This window comes from Vulpes lagopus, chromosome X, assembly GCF_018345385.1.
Source record: "Vulpes lagopus strain Blue_001 chromosome X, ASM1834538v1, whole genome shotgun sequence".
NCBI classification, from domain to species: Eukaryota; Metazoa; Chordata; class Mammalia; order Carnivora; family Canidae; genus Vulpes; species Vulpes lagopus.
In genome coordinates, this window is record NC_054848.1 from 80,944,490 (window position 1) to 80,970,937 (window position 26,448).

The 26,448-nt window shown below is 49.0% G+C and overlaps 1 protein-coding gene across 1 annotated transcript in view; it reads left to right on the forward strand.

Moving 5' to 3' along the window:
- Positions 1–25,201, forward strand: part of FRMPD3 (FERM and PDZ domain containing 3) — a 41,298-nt gene extending 16,097 nt beyond the window's left edge. Inside the window, exons 8-10 of the mRNA XM_041742086.1 lie at positions 8,422–8,566; positions 18,962–19,783; positions 21,449–25,201. Coding sequence (XP_041598020.1) covers positions 8,422–8,566; positions 18,962–19,783; positions 21,449–24,498 — 4,017 coding nt within the window. The 3' untranslated portion in view covers positions 24,499–25,201. The remainder of the gene's footprint in view (positions 1–8,421; positions 8,567–18,961; positions 19,784–21,448) is intronic.
- Positions 25,202–26,448: the final 1,247 nt, after the last annotated feature.

Here is a 26,448-nt window from a genome sequence, read left to right on the forward strand (position 1 = left end):
CTTGACAAAGTGTCTAAACCTCTCTGAACACTGATTTCCTCAACTGCACAATGAAAGGCCTACCGCAAAGGTGGTGGTTCAGGATTAACTGAGAAAACGTACTTAAAAAGGTCTTACTTGGCATGTTGCCTAATACGTAGCGAGTACTAAACAAATGAGACTAGTTATTGTTTGAAAAGCAAAACAGCAATGACGGAGAGTTAATAGGAAGTAAATTTTGCAGGTGAATATTGTGCAGAACATGGAACGAAAGAACGGGAAGGGGTCAACCAGAACTGGCTTCCCACAAGAGAGTGTTTTAAGCTGGATCTTGAAGCAATAGGCATGGATTAGCTGAGAGAGAGGTGGGATGTGTCCACAGGCAGAGAGCAAGCATGGAAATAAGTAAGCCATATGTGCAGGTAGATAAGCATAGTTGCTTGGTTGGAGAGGACAATAACGAGAAAAATAGATTGGAGATTGAGGGTGGGCAGAACAAGCTGGTTAAAAGCTTCAAAGGCAAGGCTGCTGGGAAGCCAGGGAGGCGAGGTGGGGTTGGTGGCACTGGTGCAGGGGTGAAGTGACAAGGGCAGGGCCTGAGCTGGAGGGACAGCAGTGGTCATGTAAAAGAGGCAGCGTATGGAAACATATGGACTCACCATGGGTGTGCACATGTATGCCCACACATGTTCCTCTCTTGCACACACAACGTATATGTCTTATTATACCTAACCCTTACTGCCTGCTTCTGGGGATCCTGGGGACACTGAAGACCAGGGCTCTGCACGCAGCACACAGAGGATCCAAATTGTGGGTGGTTGGAGAGGTGAGAGACCACATTATGGGATAAATGGGACATCTCATTGGTGAATGGAGGGGGCTAGGAGAAGGTTGCACCTTGCTGAGTGGGAAACAGCATATGTTTAGGTAGGTGATGCAACCGCCAGGTGGTGGATAGTTCAGGTACATGCTACTTGAAGCAAGCGATACAGTGCATATGAAAAAAAACACAGGAGAACGATCCATTTTGCACTGGAATGTTTCTCCTAGGCAGAATAATGGCCCACTCCCAAATATACCTGTTCCCTAATCCCCAGAACCCTGGATCATGTGATATGGCAGAGGGGAATTTAGGTTGCAGATGGAACAAATCAGCTGACCTTAAGATAGGGAACTTATTCTGGATTATCCAGGTGGGCCCAGTGTCATCAAAAGCGTCCTTTAAAAAAAATACTTTATTTATTTATTCATGAGAAACACAGAGAGAGAGGCAGAGACATAGGCAGGGGAACCCATTGTAGGACTTGATCCCAGGACCCCGGAATCATGCCTTGAGGCAAAGGCAGATGCTCAACCCCTGAACCACCCAGGTGTCCCCACAAAGGTCCTTATAAGTAGAAGAGGGAGGTGGGAGAGAAAGTCAGAGTAATGAGAGGTAGGAAGGACTCGGCCTGACCTTGTTGGCATTGAAAACGGATTCAGGGGACGTGAGCCAAGGCTTGTGGGTGGCCTCCAGAAGCCAGAAAAGGCCATTTTTCCCTAGAGCCTCCAGAAGGGATGCAGCCCTATCTACACTTGATTTTAGCATAGGGAGGCTTGACCCAGACTTCTGACCTTCTTCTTGCCTCTGTAGGAGAACAGATGTGTATCATTTAAAACATTAAGTTTGTGTTGACTCATTACGGAAGCAACAGGAAACTAACAAGCATGAGATTCCTTCAAGTAGGAGACTCTCATATCCTACGTTAAAGACAGATGCAGCTGAGAAACGTTCTGCTCACACTCAAGTTTTGTTACATGAGATCAGATGCATCTGTAATCAGAGATGTCTGCTTTGTGTATCACCATGAGTCCAGGCGCTATGAAATAGAATGGTATTTATATAATTCTGGCAGATAAATCAGCAGAGGTAGGATCGATGATATGGTGATGGGAGAAAAATAGGAAGAGTGAGGGAGGTGGGACGCCAGGGTTGCTCAGTGGTTGAGACCTTTGGCTCAGGGCGTGATCCTGGGGTCCTGGGATCGAGTCCCATAGTGGGCTCCCCTGCCTATGTCTTTGCCTCTCTCTGTGTGTCTCTCATGAATAAATAAATAAATAAAAATCTTTAAAAAAAAGAATGAGGGAGGAAAAAAAGATTACAGGCTTCCATTCTGACAAGTTATTTAGTATGAACTCAGCATTGCTAGGAAGCTCCTCAATGGGAAATACAGGCATGAAACGAAAAGACAGGCCTCCTTGCCCTCAAGAAGCTTTCTGGGATGTTGGAGAGATAGAAGTGTGTCAATGCATAGCATCCCAAAGAAGGTGCCAGAGAAGGGGTACCAAAAGCACATCAGAATACAGAAGGGGGCAAAATTAATTCTGGCTCGGAGATTAAGGAAGCTTCCTGGAGGCACTCCATATCAGCAGTGTTGTGGCTACTGAGTTGTGCCTCTCCACATGCATGAACAAAGGGAAGGATTTGGCAGGGTCAGGTCTAGGAAGGCACCTACTGGGGAATGGCTTCCCTGGGCTCAGTAGGAGTCTTTGTCATTTACGTTCAGTGTCACGCTGGAGCCACTTTACACAGGCGCATCTCTCCCAACTCTGCATTCAGTGACATCACATGGATAAATTGAAAGCAGCCATGGTGGGAATATGTACACTAGGGAAATTGGCAAGCACTGCACATCAGGACTTGATAGAACTAGTGGTTTAGTGTTGTCAGCATGCCACCGTGTAAGGTATACTGAAGAAAGAATATCTGATTTCCTTAACAAGGAACATGGAAGTTAGAAACCACACTTGGCTCATTTCCTCCCAGATATGCCACTCTGGGAAAATTCTGGAAGGGCCTGGTAAAACTAAGATTATTGACTCAAAGCAGCTGTTCTCAGCTCTGGCTGCACATCAGGATCATGTACGGAGATTTAAAAGCTACTGGTTACCTGGGCCTTTCCTCTCAGACCATCTAAACCAGAATTCTGGGTGGGGGGGAGGTAAGGTGAGGCTGGAGTATGTATGTTTTTCAAGCTTCCCAGGTGATCGATCATAATGTGTGTCTGGCCTGAGAACCACTGCCTTAAAGTGTGCTGCCTTGCTTCCAAATTGGCTGGTTATGTCCAATTAGCCTTCCCCAGTGCCATGGAGGCAAGACCCCAAGTGTCCTGGCCCCCTGGGCCCAAGGACTAGCATCTTGTAACCTTGCCCTTCTGTGTCCCCAGATTTCCATCTTGTTCTAGTTTTCAGAGATGCTAGAGCACAATGAGATTACCCAAGGCCAGTCCCCTTCCTAGCTGGCATTCCAAAGTGTGGGATGCCTTCAAGCTCCTAGCACCCTCTAAGTACTCTGGGAAGGGGCATAGCCAGTTAATCCCTACACTGCCTTCTCATGGCTGGCCATGTCTCTAACACCATCCCCCTTTTCTCCATGAATATTTGAAGATGGCCTGGGCATATTTTGTTACAGTTTTTCACTCTGCTTACTTGCTCTTAGTGGATTGAACGTGAGACAGTATGCAAATCTCCTTCTCCAAGAGACAGCAGTCTGGGACTGAGACATCAGTGGGCCATTACCATACCCCATTACCACAGAAGCACACAAGGGGGAAAAGAAATCATCAAATAAATGTCCCAAGGTATCTCTTTGGGCCCTGTGTGTCTCCTATTCTCATGTTTGAGCTTTACTGGTCTAGCACTTTCTGTAGGGACAGGCATTACTTTAGACATCATGATCATTAAAATCCTATTTAAAATAAAATGTTTTTGAAGATTTCTAAGAAAACCTATCCAACCTCTTTGCTTGCCTGCCTTTGATTTGATTTTTACCCCTGCTGGCGAAAAGAACATCTGTGTTGCTTTGACAAATTCTTTTTGGCCCATGTCGGGGGCCCCCAGTTGGCTGTGTGGGCACGCAGAGGATGGACTCCTGATGTGCTGTGCTGAGCCAGCTGGGGATGTGCCTGGCCTTCTCTGTGCACAGGGTTTTGTCTTTGTGCCGTTTCATTACCCACATCAGGCTATATTGAAGGTAAAGAGATAAGGAGGAAAACTGAAGTTAAGTCCAACAGGTAAGCCAATCAGCCAGCTAACCACTCTGCCTCTGAGCTGTCCATTAGCCAGCAAGCCAGCCAGGCAGCTAGCCAGTCTGGGTGTCAGGCAGTTAGGCACTCTGCCTGTCCTGTAGCCAGCTTGTCAGCCAGGGCATTGGTGAGTCAGACTGCTCTGCAGCCAGCTAGTCTGTCCATCTTTCCATCAGTCTTTTAAGCCAATCAGCCTGTACTTTGGTCGAATGGAATGTCATTCTATTCTTCAGCCAATACCCTTCCCTCAGAGAAGCTCTCTCCAGCTTCCAAAACCAAATTAGTTACACGAGCACACATTCACGTCCACCTACCCACACACAGATCCAGGACATTCTGTTTCAATGACTCCCTGTACTCTTCCTTCAATGGTGCTTACCATACTGCCCACTCATACCACTCATATTCCTTTGTGTGATTATTTGATGGATGTCTGATTTCCTGTTAGATTATAAGCTCCATGAGGGCAGGACCCATATTGGCCCTGCTCTAGGATGAATGGCTCTATCTATTGGTGGGTCATGCTGTCCATGAGCCAGCCCACCAGCATAGAGCAATTTGCTGGGTGGACAGAGTGGACCACAGGAGCATTTCAGCCAGAGAGAATATCGTGAGTTAAGATACAAAGTGATCGAAGAATTTAGCATCTCTGGAAAAGTGTGTCATTGCTGGAGCATAAGGAGAGGGGCAGGGATGGGAAGAGGGTACAGGCAAGCTAGTGGGAGATTTGTCTGGAGCTGTAGGGTCCAGGTCCTAAAGGATTTATGTGACATGAGAAGGCAGCAGGTTTGGGATGCCTGGGTGGCTGAGTCGGTTAAGTGTCTGCCTTTTGGCTCAGGTCATGATCTCGGGGTCCTGGGATCGAGCCCCAAGTCGGGCTCTCTGCTCAATAAAAAGTCTGCTTCTCCATCCCCCTCTCCCTCTGTGCTTGCTCTTTCTCTCTCTCTTTTGCTCTCTGTCTCACATAAATAAATAAAATCTTTTTTTAAAAGAGGGCAATAGATTTTAGGTGACAAGATATTGGAAATTTTAAGTGAGAGTTGTGTCTGAGAACCTCGAGCAGCAATGTGGAGTGAAGTGGACAGAGACTAAAGGCAGGAAGGCCTACCAGGAGGCTACTGGAAGTCCTGAGGTTACCATGTGCTCCCCCTTTTCCGTATCATGAAAAATGCTACAATTTTTGTGGCCCACTAGAATAAACACATGAGGCAGCTTGTGGCCAGAGGCAACAGGACTCAGAGGCCGAGGGGCTCAGGATCTCAGCCCACTTGTCACCTATTCATATATGCCTCAAGAAGTTTTGGTAGTGGAGGAAGGCAAGGAGGGCCTGAAATAAAGCAATGGCAGCAGGGGCAGGCATGATGTCTGCGAATACTGTGGAGGCAAGCCTAGCGAGTCTTAAGTCCTCCTAGTAATGGTGGTAGCAGCTATCCATAGCCAAACCTCTATGTTTCCTTCTGCCATTTATGGGAGGGGCGGCGCTCTTCCCTTCCCCCATCCCATTCCCCTTATGTCTCTATTTGGCTATATACAAGGTTGATCATTCTGTTGTGACCCAGAAGCATCCATTAACTAAAGGTACAAACACCCCCTCTGCCCCTTCTTAATAACAACCCAAAGGGTATGTAAACTAACTGGAATTAAAATAAAAACTTAAAAAAAAAAAAAGATCCAAAGGTGATCTCTCATCCCTGGTTCCCAGTTACTAGAGAAAGGAGCCAGTTGTTCCTCAGAGTCCAGATGGTTCCTCTTCTTCCTGATGATATCGAGTGAGCTCCATAGGAGTATCATCAACTCATTGCCCGTGGGGTGAAATCCAGATGCCTGACCATGGCATGCAGTGTTATTGGATTGTGTACTAATGAAACAATTCAAGATAGGATTTGATCTGGCACCAGACTGTGTGATAGAGACGTAGCAACGTGCGAGCACTGAGATAGGAAAAGAGATGAAGAGGGGTAGCATACCTGGATGGCTCAGTGGTTGAGCATCTGCCTTCAGCTCAGGTTGTTATCCTGGGGTCCTGGGATTGAGTCCTGCATCAGGCTCCTCCTAGGGAGGCTGCTTCTCCCTCTCCCTCTGCCTGCCACTCTGCCTGCTTGTGTTTCTCTCTCTCTCTCTCTCTCTCTCTCTCTCTCTCTCTCATTTTCTGTCAAATAACTAAATAAAATCTTTAAAGAAAAAGAGTTGAAGAGGAGAAACAGGCTGAGGGTGGTGACTCTTGGGAGGCTGTGCAAGGAGAGCCAGCCAAAGAGAGAGATGGAAATGGTCAGAGACGACAGAATCAGAACCCAGTATCACCTTATGGAAACAGAAGCTAAGAGAAGAATTTCCAAAGGATAAGGGGATTGGTGTTGGCAAATGAAACAAGCTGAGAGGTGTGAAAATGAATATGTGTAATTGTGTTTAGCTGAAAAGAAGCTTTACTCCCAGATCAAACCAAACCTGACCCATGGCTCATTTCTGTAAATGAAGTTTTCTTAGAACCCCATCACACCCACTGTTTAGCTCAGGGATTGTCTATGGCTGTTTTCTCACTTCAATGGCAGAGTTTTTGCAACAGAATGTATGACCCACAAGGCCTAAAGTACTTGCTGTCTAGCCCCTTACAGAAAAAGTTTGCCAACCACTAGTCTGGATGGGCTACAAAATAGTCAACTTGAGCTATGTCAAGGATCCTGGGAGATAGCGAGGAGACTTCTGCAACTTTACTTGAAAAGAAGTAAATTGAAATTTCAAGTAATTTTACTTGAAAGAAGAGATGATTTGGATTCAGAATTGTTCCCCAGGTGATGACCCAAGCCAAGAAGGCTAGTCTAGTCAGTGACCAAGTTCACCCAAGTCCTCCATGATGTTCCTTTTATGGCCACTGCCTTTGTGGATGCCCTAATCTTCTCTCATCTGGACTGTTGCAGTAGCTACCTCACCAGTCAGAGAAGGATTCATTCCACCCTAATTCTTTTAGCTCATAATGCCTGGTCTGGGAACCCCCAGAAGTCAAGGTGAGTCATGGCCCCATGGCTCCCTCTTCAGCCAGTCTTCATTGGTCTTTATCTAGAGGCCACTGCCCTGATCCCAGGGGGGGGAATGCTCCCATGGCTGATTTCGTCTGGCCCAAACTTATTTTCAAGCTACACTTTCTCAAAATCATGATACAGATATTGGGAAGGTTTCTTGAAAAGGTATTGATTTGGGGGAGATAAATCTTTTGTTGAAATATCGGTGCCAAGTCACCGAAACAGTCAAGCAGCCAACCCCAGTTTCAATTTGACTGATTTAGGGTCAAGAACAAAAGTAACAGAGTATTCTAGGACTTCCCAGAGTAGGTTTAAAAAATACAACTGACTACCATGAGATTTTCTATGAAAATAGATGGTTTTGGTCAAATAATTTGGAAACACTGGAATCCTAAAGCCCCCCTCTTAACATTTTGCAGTGCACATTCTTATGTGAAAGGGTCTGAGAGTTCCCATAAGTACATCTCTCTGCATAGCTTTTGTTTGACCCAGTGTTTCACACATATATTTGACCAAGGAACTGCTTCAGGGGGCACCAGCTAACATCCTGAGGATACTTGAGGAAAGAGGGGAGGGCATGGAGGTCTGAGCAGGGCTGCAGGCTGAGAGAACTGGGCCCAGAAGGCACGGTATTGCATGGAGTGTCCATGTCATGGGAGCTATTCTAGGTACTGGGCAAGATGGGTTATAAAGATGATCAAGAGGGCAGCCCTGGTGGCTCAGCAGTTTAGCGCCACCTTTGGCCCAGGGTGTGATCCTGGAGACCCGGGATCGAGTCCCATGTCGGGCTCCCTACATGGAGCCTGCTTCTCCCTCTGCCTGTGTCTCTGCCTCTCTCTCTCTCTCTCTCTCTCTCTCTCTCTGTCTCTCTCTCTCATGAATAAATAAATAAAATCTTTAAAAAAATAAAAAATAAAGATGATCAAGAGATAGTTCGTGGATTCAGGAACTTTCTATCAGGGATATTCCCCAGTCCAGCCAGGACTCCCAGGACTCTAGCTAGGACTCACCCCAACTCTCCTAATCTGGCCCACATATCTGCTGGGCCCTGACAAACACAAATACAGCCATGCAGCAGTCACACTATATTATTTAATTTTAATCTTTTTTTTAGTAAAGGTAATTCATTAAATGTGTAGTTAAAGGTTGATTTAATTTTGACACTTGAGTATGAGTTAACCATAAATATGCTCTCAACTCAGATGAAATGATCTGTCGGTCCATGCACCTTGATTTTTGGTTTAGAAAGTATGATTCTCATACCTCTGCGAGCCATCTTTTCTTCACTGTCATCTTCCTGGACATGCACTCGCTCCCCTCCTTCCCACGTCCTCACGGTTCTTCTTGTCATTCTCCCACAGCCTCTGGTGCTGTTGATGGAGTGGCCCGAAGCCACCAACTTTGCCTGCCTGATTGCGGGGTACTGCCGTCTCCTTCTGGACTCCAGGAAGATGGTCTTTTCCAGGCCTGCCAGCCAGCCACTTCCACCTCCAATGATTAAGGCAGGTAGGGCTCAGCCTCAGTTTTTCACTATACTGGAGGGCCTTTGGACCCTGGAAACATTGAGGGAGGAGCTCTGCTTACCCCATTCCACCAGCACCCTGGTTTCCCAGCAGCCAGCACTATATACCACTGGGTCCTACCTGGCACAAGCTAGTGGGAAAGACAGCTGGCCTTCAGATTGGTCTGGCCCAGAAAGGATGCCTGTGACAACACACTGCATACGATCAAGTCAGTGAATGAATGTAAGATCAAAATTTGAAAATAAGCGATAAGTAGGCCCAATTAGAGAACTGCACCAGATCTAAGGCACAGTTTTAGAGGTACAGTAGAGGTACAGGGATCTAGGAGAGAGGCATGGGTGCTCCGACTCAGCATAACTGGAGGTTGAAAGTGGAGATAAAATCTTTCTCTTGTTCATCATAATGGGGATTGACAGAGCTGCCTGAAGTTAAGTCTGGGGGTAGGCAAGATTGTGCAGGTACAGAGTACAGTCCAGCAGGAGGCTTAGAGAGACCACAAAGAACAAGGTCAAGTGCAACCCCCAACATGAGGCTTCCCAGGTATGCAGCTCAGTAGAGCCACCCCTTGGAGCTGTCATGGTGCTGACACAAGCAGGTGCCTTGGGAAAGGTCATCCCGGTCAAGATGCTGCTGCCCCGAACCAAAGCTGAAGACCTGAAGAACAGGTGCTTCACATATTAGACCTAAGGCTCACAAACAGATAGGAAGTTGTCCCCCCACCCCATCCCCAGCTCAGCTCTCAAACATCATGGCAGAAGCTGTTGCCCTCCTTGCCTGCCAAAGCCTCTCCATCCATTTGCCTGGCAGGTCAGCCATTTCTTCACTCTTCAGGGCTACAGTGTGGTCATATCTAATCTAGATGGAGGAGCTTGAGAGTAGAAGCCCACTCCCAATGGATGTCCCAGCTCCCAGAGAGTTGTGCAACCCCACACACCCCCATCCCCTCATGTGGTCTTCATCATGAACATCATGACAAACTCATGTGTACATCTCCTAACATCATCCACAGGACGTGGAGGGCAATCCACCAAACATAGGCTGGGGAAAGGACAGGTGGCCCCAAGGCATAGGAGGAGGCTCCATGTAGAAAAGCAAAGGAACTGACTAGGAATGGAAGAAACCAAGAGGCCGAGTTGCCACACATCCCCAGGTGAACAGCTCTGAATTGGATGCCCATAGGTATTACCAAGCCTGCAGGTGGCCAAGTGATTTCCAAGCCTAGGTTAGCATTGTGATGCTCTCTGTCATCAAAGCCAAGTAAATGATGCCTCTTATAGAGCAGGATAGGAAGAGAGAAAGGGAAAAGGAAAGGCAGAAGAGGGGAGCCTGGAGCCCAGCCAAGAACCAGAGGTAAAAGTGAGGGCTCTTTGGGGGATCCACTTTTGGAAGGCCCCAGAGATGGCTCTGTAGTCCTATCCACCTCCCAAAGGGTTCCGTTATCCCATCAGCATCTTGGTCAGTGCCACCCTTAGGTATACATCTCTTTGAGCATAGTGCCTCCAAGTGAGGGCACGGGCTTCCTGTTCCTCATCACTGTTGCTGAACACACCCCAGGTTGCATCCCTGTTGCCTTTCTAGAGGCGAATCAGTTTCGCTGGATTCTCTAGAAGGGATTTCAGCCTGGAAAGAAGGCTTATGTAAATGCTAGGCTTGGCTTTAGAGCCCCTCCCTGGTTCCTGAGAGTCCCCGCTGGGGCCTTCAGAGTGACGGTGGCTCAGCTGCCTCCAGCACAGGGCCTGTCTCTTTGCAGGAGCCAGATGGAGCACCGTGCTGTTCACTTTGTACCGCTTCGCCTCCTCAGCAGTGTGGGTCCATGCCTGGGCCCAGTATGTGGCCTTTTGAGCTGTTAGATGCTGGATCAATGGCAACCACTAAGTGCTTTGGGTGGGTGGGGCACGATAAGCATTACAGCTCGGCCTATAGGAGGCTAGTGTGCACACCTGACCCTGTGGCCCCCAGAAACAGAAAGGGGGACTGCAAGTAGTGCACTGGGGAGCCCTCCACTCAGGTAACTGTGGGGGGCCACCAGTTCCTGGTACAAAGTGGAAACACATTTCCTCCCTGGGCCCCCACTTCCATCCCAGGAAAGAAACCCCGGTGGCCAGCTATTGTTTGGCAGAGGCCTCTAGGGAACGGGCATCCTGCCAGACTCATCTGGGCTTTTTCCTCAGGGCCAGCACTGCAGCCTGCTAAGGGCCTGATCTCTCTGTCTGGTGCAGTATTCTTGTCTCACAGCAGCTGCCAGCTGGCCCAACTCCGTGCCCAGCCTACTGGGCCTAAAGGCTGCTGTGAAACCAGCAACTAGGAAAGAAAGTATTGCATCTCACTGGGGGCCCAGAAAAAAAGGAAACTAGGGATGTGGAAGGGGAGGGATTGCCTCTTGGGCTTTATCAGTGGTTTCCCCAAAGTAGTTATCTCATGTATTTACTCAGCAACTCTTTCTGTCTTTTTTGAGAGAAAAAGCACATGCGTGCACCTCCAGTGCGCTGGGTGGGTTTGAGGGGCAGAGGGAGAGGGAGAGAGACTTAATTAGGCTCGGCGCCCAGCCCGGAGTCCAACACAGGGCTTGATCTCAGCACCCTGAGATCAGGACCTGAGCCAAAACCGAGAGTTGGACGCTTAACTGACTGAGCCACCCAGGGGCCGCTCATCAACTATTTGTCAGGAACTCATTATGTGCTGGGTCCTTGCCCTCACAGAACTTACAATCTAGTGGGATAACAGAGTATTGATTGAATGGACAATGTCAGTACAGTCGTGAGTACCTTTGAATTTGCATAGGGAAAATTCAACTGCCACAACAGAACAATGCCTGGGCTTGAGGACCGACACAGCTTAGAGAAAGTCTCAGACAAATGCCAGTTCTCACCTGTACGGAGCTGTTGGGAGATCTGGAGGCAGCCACCAGCTGTCTCCAGTATCGTGGGAGATACAGGAAAATAAGGCTTTGGGGGTCCCAGTGGTGGGGCACAGTCAGAAGAACTCACTGATTTTCTCCCATGGTTAGAAGACAGCTCGGTCTGGTAAATTGAATATTCTGGTTAATGGCTACTGTGTATATCCGATGCACAACTCACCTATTTTCATGCAGTTAAAAACCAGCAACTTGCACAGAGTACTAAAGCTTTACCTAACATACTAGATGCTTTCAGATGATTCAGAAAGAAATTGAGTGTCTCTAATGTCCTCTAGGTCATCCCTGTGCCCGTTTTTTTTTTTTTAAAGATTTTATTTATTTATTCATGAGAGACACACAGAGAGAGGAAGAGACATACGCAGAGGGAGAAGCAGGCTCCCTGTGGGGAGCCCAGTGTGGGACTTGATCCCAGAACCCCAGGATCACGCCCTGAGCCAAAGGCAATTGCTCAACCACTGAGCCACTCAGGTGCCCCTTTTGACCAGTATTGATCATCAGATTGTAGAATATAGCAAAGCCAACTAATAGAAATCTGGCTGACTCAGTGTTGCCCTGACTCTATGTATGTGTGTATATATATGTGTGTGTACACACACTGCATATATTTTTTAACATAACTCTAGTTGGATTGCCATCCTGTTCTTTACAAGCATTTTTTTAAAACAGTCTTCTGAGTGGCTGAGTAAAGAGAGCTAGACAAGGACATCCCTTTTGGGGAAAGCTGATGAGCAATTTACAGCAGATTTGCAATCTGAGAGGCACACTGTTCCAGCCATCAGCCGAGTGCACCTGGCTCTCCTTGCATTTCTAACCTTATGTCTGGAGGAGCTCTGCACTTTTCCAGACATATTTTCTCTGCCACACAGCACTGTGCTGCAACTTGGATCTGGAAATCACAGTACCAAGTGGTGGTCTGGGCATCACCTGGCCTTGTAATCATGATGTTGGAAAATGTTCCCACCTTTCAGGGAGAGAATCCATCCTTAGACCTCCAGCCCTTGTCTGAAATGAATAACCACCTGCTTAGTGGACATGCCCCTGGGAGCCACCTCTATGGCAGCTTATTGCCAAGCTGGCTGCACTGATGGTACAGCTGTCTCATAGGTGGTTAACACCTGGTGGATGGCCTGGATCTGTGGACAGTGCCTGAGGATAGAAACCTCTTGAACTGACAGTTTGTGCTTCAGGCTTAGCACTGCCCTAGAGCACTTCTTCACTAAGGTTGAGAGGGTAGTTACATATTATTCCCCAAGTTGATCCAGAGCACCCTAGGTACAGCCACTAAGGCCTAAATTGAACCTACTGGATTTAATTACTTACACTAACTCCATCTTTTTTTTCCTAAAGATTTTATTTATTGATAAGAGACACAGAGAGGTAGAGACATAGGCAGAGGAAGAAGTAGGCTCCCTGTAGGGAGCCTGATGGGAGACTCGATCCCAGGACCCCAGGATCACAACTGGAGCCAAAGGCAGACACTTAACCACTGAGCCATTCAAGTGCACCTGAGTCTATCTTTAAAGGGGCACCATGGTCTATGGAACACAGCAAGGGCTTAGAATCTGAACGTAGAGAGACTTGGCTTCTATTCTAGTCATGGTTCTGCCCTATCTTAGTCATGTGATCATGAATAGACTCCATAAACTGAGTCCAGTTTCCTTATCTGTAAACTGAGGATAACAGTACCTACCTCAGGAGAGATTTGACAGGATTACGTACGATTAACCCCATAAAGTTCTTTCAAGTGCAGAGCACATTTTTGGCTCTTTTTCTAAAGATTGAGAGTTCACTTTCTGCCCAGTACTGTACTTTATTTTTTTAATAAACAGCTTTTTAAAAAATATTTATTTATTTATTTATTTATTTATTTATTTATTTACAGAGAGAGAGAGAGAGCATGAGTGAGGTGAGAGTCTGAGGGAGAGAGAATCTCAAGCAGACTATGCTGAGCATGGGCCTGACACAGGACTCAATCTCAACACCCCAAGATCATGACCTGAGCTGAAACAAGAGTTGGATGCTTAATTGACTGAGCCATCCAGGCACTCCTTAAATAAACAGCTTTATTGAGATATAAATTCCAAGCCAGAAAATACACCCATTTAAAGTTCACAACTCAGCATTTCTGAGTGTATATAATGTATTTACAGGGCTGTGCAATCATTGACACAATTTAATTTTAGAAAATTTTTACCCCTCCTAAAACCAACTCTGTACCTATTAGTGCTCATTCTCTAGTTCCCCCCTAGTCACCACCGAGCACTAAACAACCACACTTTCTGGGCCTATAGCTTTGTCTATCCTGGACATTGTGGATAAATGGAACTGTACACTTTACAGTCTTTTTGTGGCTTGCTTTTTTTCATTTAGCATAGTGTTTTCCACGATGTAGCATGTATCACTACTTCATTTGTTTTTTTGGCCAAATAATATTCCATCTGGCAGACAGACTGCCTTTTTTCATCCATTCATCAGTTGATGGATACTTGATTGTTTCTACCTTGTGTCTTTTATGAATAATAATGTTATGAACCTTTATGTACAAGTTTTTGTGGAGGCTTATGTTTTCAATTCTCTTTGGTATACAACTAGGAGTGGAACTGTTGGTCAAATGGTAACTCTGTGTTTAACTTTGAGAAACGACCAAACTGTTTCCCAAAAGGACTGCACTATTGTACATTACCACCAGCAATGTTGGAGGATTCAGTTTTACCATACCCTCACCAATACTTGTTATCATCCGTCTTTTTTTTTTTTTAACATCCACTGTAGTGGAGGTGAAGTGGTATCTCATGGTTTTGATTTGCATCGTCATAGCTTATGGTGTTGAACATCTTTGCATATGCTTATTGGCCATTTGTATATCTTCTTTCATGAACTGTCTGTTCAAATCCTTTGCCCATTTTTCAGTTGGGCTCTTTGATCATAAACATGAAAGTTTATGTTCTGGACTCTCAATTCTATTCCAGTGATCTATGTGTCTACCCTTCAGTCAGTATCATACCATCTTGATTACCATGCTTTGTATTAAGTTTTGAAATCAGGAAGTGGGGGCACCTGGGTGGCTCAGCGGTTGAGCATCTGCCTTTGGCTGAGGCGTGATCCGGGGATCCTGGGATCAAGTCCCACATCAGGCTCCCCTCGAGGAGTCTGCTTCTCCCTCTGCCTGTGTCTTTGCCTCTCTCTGTGTCTCTCTCTCATGAATAACTAAAATCTTAAATTAAAAAAAAAAGAGAAATCAGGAAGTGTGGGTCTGCCTACTTTGTTCTTTATAAAGACGGTTTTGGTTATTCTGTGTCCTTTGTGATTCCATATGAATTTTTGAATTACCTTGTCAATTACTACAAAGTCAGTTGGGATTCTGATAGGGACTATGTTGAATCTGTAGATCAATTTGGAAAGTACTGCCATGTTAACAAGATTGGGTCTTCCAATCTATGAATATAGAATATATTTTCATTTATTTAAATCTTCCTTAATTTCTTTCACAAATGCTTGTAGTTTCCATTGTACAAGTCTTGCACTTCTTTTGTTAAACTTATACCTAAGTATTGGGATCCCTGGGTGGCGCAGCAGTTTGGCGCCTGCCTTTGGCTCAGGGCGCGATCCTGGAGACCCGGGATCGAATCCCACATCGGGCTCCCGGTGCATGGAGCCTGCTTCTCCCTCTGCCTGTGTCTCTGCCTGTCTCTCTCTCTCTCTCTCTGTGTGACTATCATAAATAAAAAAAATTTAAAAAAAAACATTTAAGTATTGTATTCCTTTTGGTGCTATTGTAAATAGAATTGTTTCCTAATTTCATTAGTAGGTTGTTTGTTGCTACCGTATAACAATACAATTAATTTTTGTATTGTCCTTTGCCATGCAACCTTGCTAAGCTTATTAGCTCTCATAATGCATTTGTGGATTCCTTGGGATTTTTTCTATACAAGATCATGTCATCTGCATGCAGAGAACCTTTCCAATCTGGATACTTTATATCTAATTTTATTGTCTAATCGTCCTGGCTACGCCTTCTAGTACAGTGTTGAGTAGAAGTGTTAAAACAGTTTTCAGTCTTTTACCAGGTCTTTTTATCAGGTCTGTTTGCTGTGGATTTTTCATAGATAATCCTTACCATGTTGAGGAAGTCCCCTTTTATTTCTAGCCTTTTGAATTTTATCATTAAAGAGTGGTGGCTCGGGGCCCCTTGGTGGCTCAGTGGTTGAGCATCTGCCTTTGGCTTAGGTTGTGTTCCTGGAGTTCTGGGCTGGAGTCCTGCATTGGGCTCCCTGCAGGGAGCCTGTTTCTCCCTCTGCCTATGTCTCTGCCTCTCTCTGTCTGTCTCTCATGAATAAATAAATAAACTTTTTAAAGAAAGAAAGGGTGGTGGCTTTTACCAAATTCTTTTCCCAAGAATTCCCAAGTCTATTGAGATGATTGTGTGGGTTTTGTCTACCATTCTCTTAACATGGTATATTACATTCATTGATTTTTTTGGATGTTAAACCAACCTTGCATTCCTATAATCCCATTTGGTTGTGGTGTATAATGCTTTCTATATGTTTCTGGATTCAGATTGCCAGTATTTTGTTGAACTTTGTTTCTATATAGGAAATATTGCTCTGTAGTTTTATTGTGATGTTTTGTCTGGTTTGGTACCAGGGTAATATCAACTTTATAGAATAAGTTATGAAGTGTTCCCTTCCTCTTCTGTTTTTTGGAAGAATCTGTGAAGAATTCGTATAAGTGCTTTGAGCATTTGGCAAAATTTACCAGTGAAGCCATTTGGGCCTGAGTTTTATTTTTAGTGGGAGTGGGTACTTTTAATTACTAATTCAATTTCTTTTCTTGCTATTGACCTATTCAGGTTTTTCTATCTTCTTGAGTCAGTTTGATCATGTATTTCTAGGTATTTGTCCACTTCACCAAGGTTATCTAATGTTTTCTGGTATAAGCTTCTTTTTAAAATCCCTTATAATCAAGTCCATATCTGTAGAGTCAGTAGTGATGGTCCTTCTTTCATTCCTGACTTTAGTAATTTGACTCTTCTCTTTAATTGCTTGGTCTCTACAGCTAAATGTCAATTTTATTGATATTTTCAAAGAACCAACTTTTGGGGCACCTGGGTGGCTCAGGCGTTTAAGCGTCCGACTCGCTTTCAGCTCAGGTTGTGATCTCAGAGTCATGAGATCAAGCCCCACATCGGGCCCCATGTGGAATCTGCTTGGAATTTTCTCTCTCTCCCTCTACCCCTCCATTCACTCACATGTGCTCCCTCTCTCTCTCAAAAAACAACAAAGAACAACTTTTATTTTCATTGATTTTCTCTAGTGTTTTTCTGTCCTCTCTATGCTTTCCTATTTCTTTTCTTCTGCTTACTTAGGGTTTAGTTTACTCTTCTTTTTCAAGTCTGTTAAGGTGGAAGGTTACATTACTGATGTGAAATCTCTTTTTAATGTGTGTTTATAGCTATAAATTTATCCCTAAACACTAATATAGCTAGATCCCACAAGTTTAGGTACGTTGTATCTTCATTTTCATTCATCTCAAAGTATTTTCCAATTTCCCTTGTGATTTTTTCCTTGACCCATTGGTTATTTAGGTGCATTTTACTTAATTTCCACATACTCGTGAGTTTCCCAAATTTCTTTGTGATTTATAATTCCATTGTGCTCAAACACACATATATTTTGTATGATTTCATTTCTTTTAAATTTGTTGAGGCTCATTTTATGACCTATATATGGTCTATCTTGGAGAATGTTCCAGGTACCCTTGAGAAGAATGTATATTCTGCTGTTGGTAGGTGGCATGTTCTATAGATTTTTGTGATGTCTACTTAGTTTATAGCTGTTCAGACCCTTTATCTCCTTGTTGATCTTCTGTATAGTTGCTCTATCCTTTGTTGAAAGTGGGGTAGTGAAGTGTCCAATTTCTGCCGTTGAATTGTGTAGGTTTCTCCTTTCAGTTCGGTCAGTTGTTGCTTGATTTACTTTGGGGTTGTGTCGTGAAGTGCCAGCACCATCCTTTTGTAATGGTTGGAAGGTCTACTGAAAAGCAACACTGACACATTGATCCTGTCAAACTGGAAATCAGAAGGCATTTTGAAGGTTTGTTTTCTGGTACCTTGACCACCACGAGGAACGATAGAGCAATGGTTTAAAACATGGGCTTTGGGATCCCTGGGTGGCGCAGCGGTTTGGCGCCTGCCTTTGGCCCAGGGCGCGATCCTGGAGACCCGGGATCGAATCCCACATCGGGCTCCCGGTGCATGGAGCCTGCTTCTCCCTCTGCCTGTGTCTCTGCCTCTCTCTCTATCTCTCTGCGACTATCATAAATAAATAAAAATTAAAAAATTAAAAAATAAAAAAATAAAAAAAAAAATAAAACATGGGCTTTGTAGTCCCTCGGACCTGGGCTCAAATACAGGCTGCCATTTATGACTTGTGACCTTGGATAAGTCACATAACCAAACAGGTTGGTTTCTTCCTCTGCAAAGTGGGGATCGTGACAGCACCTACCTCCTTGGCTTGTTGTGAAGATTAAATGGGGTGGTGTGTGATGACCTTAGCCTAAGTTAGTGCCTGCTTGCCCTCTGTCGCTCTGTCTGCTGGTAGCAAAATGAACTGGCCTTGTCTGAGTATATTCTCCCAGATGACATGGGGAAGGGCCCCCGAAACGGTCTACGCGAGAGAAGCCATGTAGAGAGAAAGCATTTCATTTGTGATGGATAATTCTCAGATGCACACACCTACCATCATTAAAAGCTATTGACAAGAACATTCTACCCCAATTTCTACTGGAGCAGGCAGGCTGGCCCTGCACGGATACAGAGAAGTAGTGAGATCTGAGGACTCGGAAGAATGCTTCCCATCCCACATCCTCCTCCCACATCCACACATCCCAGCGAATTTCCCATAGACTTTGCACATTCAGAGGCCCACAATAATATAAGTAGAGCTTTATTTTTTTAGGGTCCTTCCATGAGAGTCCTCTCTGAAATGCAAATTTTCAGGTACTGTATGTGGTCCATTCTGCATTTTCCCACCAAGGCACTAAGTAACTGGCCAGATTTATTGCCTTCTGCCAGAAGAGGTCGAACCTAACACAAGAGTAACAGAGCCCTGGGGGGATGAAAAGGCTCTGAGAGGTGGGGACGGGCAGGGACAATCTGAAGGGGGATTTCAGACTTTAAAAAGTGAAAGTGTGTTAACAGCTGACTTTAAGAGCAGATATACCCACGTAAGAGACCCATTGGACCCAGATACCAAGCTGCTCAGCTCCTCCCCCGTCACCCCACGCCGGTTTCCATTTCAGACACCATGGGGCTGTTTTTGTGGTACTCTCAGGGTCTCTCGCAGCCAGGTAATAATGCTCTGTCGGTACCTGCCATCCAGCTGTGTACCAGAAACACCAAGGGAGCTGCAGCCATGGTCCTGAGCACCAGGGCTCATCTGTTGATTCTCTTTCTGGGTTTAGATTACATGCACAGCGCCCACCGCCCTGTCACTGGGGGCCACCTGGGGAAAAAGGAGAGTAGTTATGTGGGCAGCGTGGGCGCCAGCCCCCGGAAGTCGAACCACTGCACACCCCCACCTGCCGACTCTGAGCTTGTCAGCTTTTGCTACCTCCACATGCGGGAACAAAGGAAGGAGCAGGAAAGCCGGACAGATGTCAACGAGAACTTAATCTTCTTTGAGGAGACCAGGCCCCGGACCAAGTCCGATCCCACTTCCAAAAGCTCCGGCCAAGGCTATGAGGCGATCCCCGATGACTTTGATGCAGCCAGCCTCAACCATGAGCCTTGCGCCAGCAGGGCCCGCTCCTACACCTTAGACAATTCCCTTGGGGCCGAAGCCCTGAATTTCTACTGTGACTCTTGCAAAGCCAAACTCCAGGAGCAGCTGGGCCCTCGCAAAGGTGGAAAGCCCAGCTCTTCTCGTGACAATATGGTAGACTTGATGTCCCTCCCACCCCCTGGGAGCGAGGAGGAGGAGGAGGAGGAAGATGAGAGCACTTCACTGTTGCCTGCCATTGCCGCCCCACCTCCTGGTTTCCGAGACAATAGTTCTGATGAGGACGACCCCAAGCGCCGGGCAGTCCAGAGCCAGGAGCAAGGACGCCACCTGTGTGGGCTCCTGTATGATGAGATTCCAGTGACACTCATTGACAGTGTGCAGACCCGGACAGTACGAGATCATGCCCAGGAGCTAGATGATGCCCTGGTGTCCACTCTGCAGGCTCTGGAAGCCCTGGCAGCCTCAGAGGATGGACCACACCCCCCACCCCCACAGACTGCAGGTAAAAGCCTATTGTTCCTCCTCCCTCTTGCCTCCTCTCCCTTCTGCCGGCCAGGTAGGGCCAGCAGGTGATATTGCTTATTTCTGAGCTGAGGTCAAAGTAACCGTGGTGTGCCAGGACCGTGGATGGCCACAGGTAGCTCAGATAGGATCAGGAAATCAACAGTGCTGTGTCAGGGGCCGGCTGCTCATCTCCAGCTAGAACTCTGGCTCTCACCATTCCATCTCTGGAAATGTCTTGCAGATGGACCCCAGGGATTGGGGCTGTGACAGCCCCGGAGCCAGGCCAGGATGAAGAATCAGAGCAAAATTGTGAGAGATCTAGAAGACAGGCAAAGAATATCCAGCATGCACATGGCTGGAAGAAAAAAAAATGACCAGCTAACCACCTAGTAACCCAGGATCAGGGGAGCCAGGAGCCAACCCTGCTCAGGGCTGAGTTCTTTTCTTTATCTTGCCTAAGAACATAGGCTCCCAGTCAGACGCGCCCAAGTCCTGGCTTCTTGGCTCACTTTCGGTATGACCTTTGGCAAGGCACCTACCCTCTCTGAACCTCACTTTTGTCACTTTAAGTGGGTCTGTTAATGACAGTCGTATCATGTAGGCTTGCTGTGAGCACAAATGGAGATCATTCAAGCAAAGCACTGCCCAGAACGTAAAAAGAAGTAAAGCCATTAGTATTACTCGTAAGTAGTAGCCATTACTAGTAGTGATTATTTTGTGGGAGAGCCAGCCAACATGCCTGCTATTCCCCATTTTGGACACACATAAGTCCATCTTGTAGACAAGCTCATGTGTCAGACATGCACCCATATTCACGACACATACCTACACACATGCGCGCGTGCGCACACGCGCGCACAGAGAGACACCTAAAAAAGAACAGGTGAACGCTACAGCAACAGAATAGGAATAAAGAGGAATAGGGCGGATGAGAAAGTATGTGAGGCAGGAGGAAATGTGGACAGAGAAGACGAAGAGAGTGGGTGAGGAGGCAGCCCAGCTGAGACCTGGGAGAGTACCAGCCCCTACCTTTCCTGTGTGCACAAGGGCATCCTTGGTGGTAGGGCACACACACACACACACACACACCCCCGCTGTGTTTAGCCCTTGGGGCCACCGTTCCTTTTTGCTCAGAGTCTGGAGCTTAGAAACAAGCTACTCCCAGGCTAGCTGGAGGCCCCTGTGGTCACTGGGGAGAGGACAGATGCAGGTGAAAGGGCCTCGCTGTAGGCAGGCCTGACCAGCTGAGGAGGGCTAGATAGAGAGGGGCGTCTCTTTGGCAGCCCTCTTCAAGACAATTGACAAACATTTCCTAACTATTGAATCTAAAAATAGTGATGATTAGCATGCTGCTCTGCATGTGCCATGCATGTTAATTTGCCATCAAACTGCCCAGAAGACATCCTCTCTGCCTCTTTTGTTTCTTTTTCGGATTCCCCACCCTTTGGGAGTCCTCTTCCAGCTTGCCTCCTTCTGCCCCTCCCCACCTCTCCCCTCTTCTCCCCCTGCCCCCCCTGCCTGAACTGACAGGCTTCCTCACCCCCACCCCAGCTTCAATCCTGCTGGCTGCCCTTGGCCCCCACCCCCCCTAAACTTTCTCCATATGGCTGGCAAAAGGACTTGATTGGAGTAAGTGCAGCAAGCCCTCTCCCTGTCCCTCCAGGTCTGATTGTGCTGGCTACAATCACCCCTGAATCATCGCTGGACTCAGGCCATGAAACCAACTCCTCAGAGCTCACGGACATGTCAGAGATGATGTCTGCCATGAAGCAGCACCAGAACACCACCTATTTTCTGGCCCAGCACCTCAACAAGGAGAGCCTCCTGGCTCGCAAGGATTTGCCCTTCCGGATCCAGAGCTGCGCAGCCCAGGCTGTCCTCACAGCCCCTTATGGTCTTGGGCGCCCAGATCCCAACCCAGCACTGCAGCCAACTGTCACAGGCCAGAGTCCCGGCCCCCCTGGCGCTCGGAGGAAGCTGCCCACATCAGAATCTCAGCCACAGCGGGAGCGAACATACGCCCTGGCAGTGCACCCGGCGCTGTCCCCACAGCTCAGTGAGCAGAAGAATCTGAGCCTGCTGTCCCCAGTTCCTGAGGACAAGGGGCCTGGCCACACTCGGGCAGGCCTGGAGGTGTCACTGAGGGCAGCCACACCGTCCCTCAGTGAAGAGCAGGTCTCTGAACTAAGGGAGAACGTGCCCAAAGAAGTCAGGTTGAGTCCCAAGCTTCTCTTAGATCCGAAGGGCAGCGTGACCCCGGCTATGATCTCAGCCGCCCTCCAGCAGGTGGTTCACCCTAAGAGCCTCCCTACCCCTGGCAGGGCCATAGTGAACCCCCCCAGCAGTGGGGAGAGAAGGCTGGAGACCAGTGTGGGGAGGCCCGAGGTCAGCATGGGAAGGACGGAAGTTAGCATGATGAGCGGTAGTGCCAATAAGAATCTGAAGTTCAAAATAAGCCCCGGTGCTCCAGAGACCTCTCGGAATTCCCAGCAGCAGCTGAGCCTCGAGGCCTCCTCTGGCTCCAGAGCACCTGCAGGCAGCCGGGCTGACAGCCCACACCTCTCCCCACAAGAGGACAGGCTGCCTGTTCAGAGTTTCCCTCACAAAAGCTACCTTTCACGAGCGAGCAGAGAGTCCTTGAGCAAGCAGTCTATAGGGGAGGTGGCAGGCAAGGCTGGGCCAGAGGGTGCTAAGCCCACCCTGCACAAGCAGGGCACCGTATCCAGCCAGGGGGAGAAAGGGCAGCTGGAGGGCATGGCCCAGAGCAGCAAGATCGAGGAGACCAGCCTGGTACCCCGAGCCGGCTATTCCATGGCTCTTCAGAGCCCCAGCTGCCAGCCCCATGGCCACAGCCCCAGCAGCCAGTCCCGAGGCCAGAGCCCCAGCTGCCAACCTCGGGGCCAAAGCCCCCTGAGGCCCCAGGCTGCCAGCCGGCAGGTGAGCACCATGCCCTCTCTGAAGCTGGAGACAACCCTGGATGGAGCCCACTCAGCCTCTGAAGGCCCCACAAAGCCCAAGTCCTCCCGAGGGCCCTTCCGGCTCCGCAATTTATTCTCTGCCACGTTCCCGACCCGCCAGAAAAAGGAGACTGATGAGCGGCAGGCCCAGCTGCAGAAGGTAAAGCAGTACGAGCTCGAGTTCCTTGAAGAGCTTCTGAAGCCCCCGAGCCAGGGGGAGCTGCCAGGCACTGAGTACCTGCAGCCCCCGGCACCAGGCCGCTGCAGCTGCCAGCTGCGCAGCAGCCCTGTGCAGCAGGGGCCTGGCATGTCACGGGAGCAGAGGCGCAGCTGTGATTGCAAGCGCCTCTGCCGGGGGGGCCGGCCTCAGGCCCCTCAGATGCCAGTACCCGGCCTCCAGGGGCGGGAGAGGGACAGAGTCCCCCTGACCCAGAGGCAGCCAGAGGCTGGCCCGGGCCTGAGCCTCAGCAGCCCCACCAACGTGGGGCGCATCCGCTCCACCAGCCTGGAATCCCGAGAGTGCCGATCAGATCCAGAGAGTGGCGTTTCCTGCCTGACCACATGTGCCTCAGGGGGGGAGTGTCTGGGAGCACCCAACTACCGGAAGCTGATGCGCCGCTACAGTATCAGCGAACTGGATCAGGGTGACAGGGCATCACTGACCTCGGACATCTATCCACACCCACCCCTGGGCATGCTGCCTAGGGAGGCCAAGGAGGTAGAGGCAGGCCTCCCCCTGGGCCTGGGTCCCAAAAACAAGCCACTGGAGTCACCAACCCTGGGAGACCCCTCATATGTCCAGGTTGCCCCCGAGACCAAAGGCCCCAGACAGATGGCAGTATTCTCACTGCCGGAAGAGGTGTACCGAAAGCCCGTCGACCTGGATGAGGACAGCGAGAGCGGCAAATGCTGCTCCATCCGCTACTGCTTCTATTACCGCAAGTGCGACATGGGGGATGACGCCAGTGATGGCAAGGACGAGCTCTCCTATTCCATCCCCATGAAGATCCTGCCGGGCATGAAGTTGGAAGAGCAGGTGGTGCCCGTGATGAGCAGGACCCTGGAGGTGCTGGATGCTGCCACCTGCAGCAGCAGCAGCCCTGAGGCCTCCCGCACCCAGGAAATTGACCTGCGGGTTTCCACCTTCGAGGGGAGCCTGGCCAAGATCAGTGCCCTGCGGGCCCGTGCCTACGGCCTGCCCGACGGTTTCCTGGCCGCCAGGCTGGACACCAACGAGCTGCTGACGGTCCTGCGGCAGTGCGTGGCCAGCCCTGAGGCCCGCGCTCCAAAGCCCTATGTCTCTCAGATCTCTGAGTACAAGCTCGAGCTTTCTCTCAAGTTCAAGGAGCTCCGGGCCTCCTGCCGCCGCGTGGCCAATGTGGACAAGAGCCCAACTCACATGCTGGCAGCCATCACGGGCAGCTTCCAGGTGCTGAGCAGCCTCATCGAGACCTTTGTGCGGCTGGTATTCATCGTGCGCTCCGAGGCCCAGCGCCAAGAGCTGCTGGCCAAGGTTGAAGAGGTGGTAAGGAACTACACCTTCCTCCTGCGTGCGGCCGAGGAGTCCACCACCCGGAACCTTAATCAGCAGCAGCAGCAGCAGCAGCAGCAGCAGCAGCAGCAGCAACAGCAGCAGCAACAGCAGCAGCAGCAGGCAGCAGCTGTTGGGGTGGCCACAGGGCACTTCCCGGGCTCCCCAACTTCAGCGACTGTTATGAGCACATTCACCCGCTCCTTAAAAACCCTCATCAAGTAGGGCACCCACCCAGGCCTGCCCTCCCCCCAACCACAGCCCCAGGTTCAGAGCTTTGTGGTCTTTGCATCTTGTGGTGTGTCCTGTATGCATCTGCCCAGCCCTGTCAGGGTCGGAGAGCCTTCCGTCTTCAGGGAGTGAGAACTCCCTGGGTTGAGGCTGTCCCTGCGGGCTCCGGCAGCTGCCACCCTGGGTATCTTTGCCCCTTCCCCGGCCTCTGGTCGTCACTGTGAGGGCCAAGGCCCCTCGTCACTACGCCTGCCTGCCGCAGAGCTGGATTTTATCTTTTCTTTAGGGCTGACAGGTGACATCAGGCTCACCTTCCTCTTCTGTTTTGGGGGCCAGGGGAGCTAGGGCCTGAAGTAGGCAGGCCCGTGGGCCTTGAGCTCCTCCTGGAGTCTGCTCCCCCTCCCGGGAGCAGTAACAGTAGTACCAGGGCACAGCACCCAGTGGAGGGGAGAGGGCACTCAGCTCAGCTGTGCCCACCCACCCTGGGCTCACACTCACTCACTTCTGCAGAAGCCACCCTAAAGGGCCCATGCCCTGATGGTAGGTCTGCAGAAAACAGCCACCACACAGGGCTGTCTACAGCCAGCCCAATAGGCTGTCAGCCTTGGGAGCCCTTGCCCCCAGGCACAGTAGCTCCACACCAGCCATCCCCAAAGTACCCTGTCCCTCACTGATGGGCAGGGTGGCTCAGTCCACTAGGGAGCAAGCATCTGGGATCACCCCACTCATTCTGGGTAAGGTACCTGGTGAAAACGTCTGCCCTGGGGAGACCCATGGCAGGCCTTGGAGCCCGCCCGGCCCAGCCCAGCCTGGCCCAGCCTGGCCCAGCTGAGTACAGGGGCTGTTGCTTCAGGGGTGGGGTTCCTCTCTCAACATCTACCAGACAGACTGTCCTTAGGAGTTTGACTTAGCTATGGATTGGGGATGGGGGGTGGGGGGAGGGGGGATAGGGGTAGGGGTGGGGGGTGTCGATGACTATATCTTAAACTTCTGGAAGCTAGCGTGATATGTTAATCCTGAGTATATGCTTTTGGCTGTGTATTGAACCTGTGGATTTGTCTCTCTAAGAAAAGAAGCTGAGCGCCTTACCTGGTGCAGTCCTGCACCACTCTCTCTGTCTCTCTCTCTCTCCACCACCCAGAGTCTGGAAGGGAATTCACACTGTTTAGCATCCTCCCTGACACACAACTACTGCTGCTGCCACAATGCCCCCCTACACCCCACCCACATCCCCCATAACCTTCATGGGAGTGAAGACACGGAGTCCCTACCAGCTGTCCCACTGTTAGGGAACATAGAAAGCCAATGTTTCTTCTGTATAGATTGCTTCTTGTCCACCTCTCCATACCTCCCCTGTTTGCCACACGCTCATGCCTGCCCTGTGTCTGCCTCCCTTTCACCACCATGTGTAATCTCTCATTCTTATGTGAGTTTTATAACGATGTACACTGTGCTTAACCCCCCACCCATCCTTGGAACCCCCACCCTAGTGCAATAAAGTCCCCTCCCCTCCCTTCCCTGAGTGGCAATTTCTCCCAGCAAGGATCAGGGGAGCCCTTCCCCAGAAACTGGGCCCCCCCGCCCCCTTCCTTGATTCTCCTCCCCCAGGACCAAATTGTTTAATGGGCCAGAGATGCAGCCATTGGGGAACCCTTCCCCCCACTCCCTATCCCCCACCCCGTGACCACTGCAAGCCCTAGCACTGTGGTGGTCTTCCTCTTCCTCTTCCACCAACTCCTTGATCCTGCACCTTCACCACTCAGCCTCCTCCGCCCCCCACCCCCAAGTCATTCCACCACCGTCCTTCACCTCTCCCTCAGCCTCATGGAGAGGACACATTTTCTAATGTCTGTATATAGTATATATACTACATAAAATATATAAATTATATATATATATACTAATTTATGTCTTGTTTTTCAAACAAGAATGATTAAATCTATT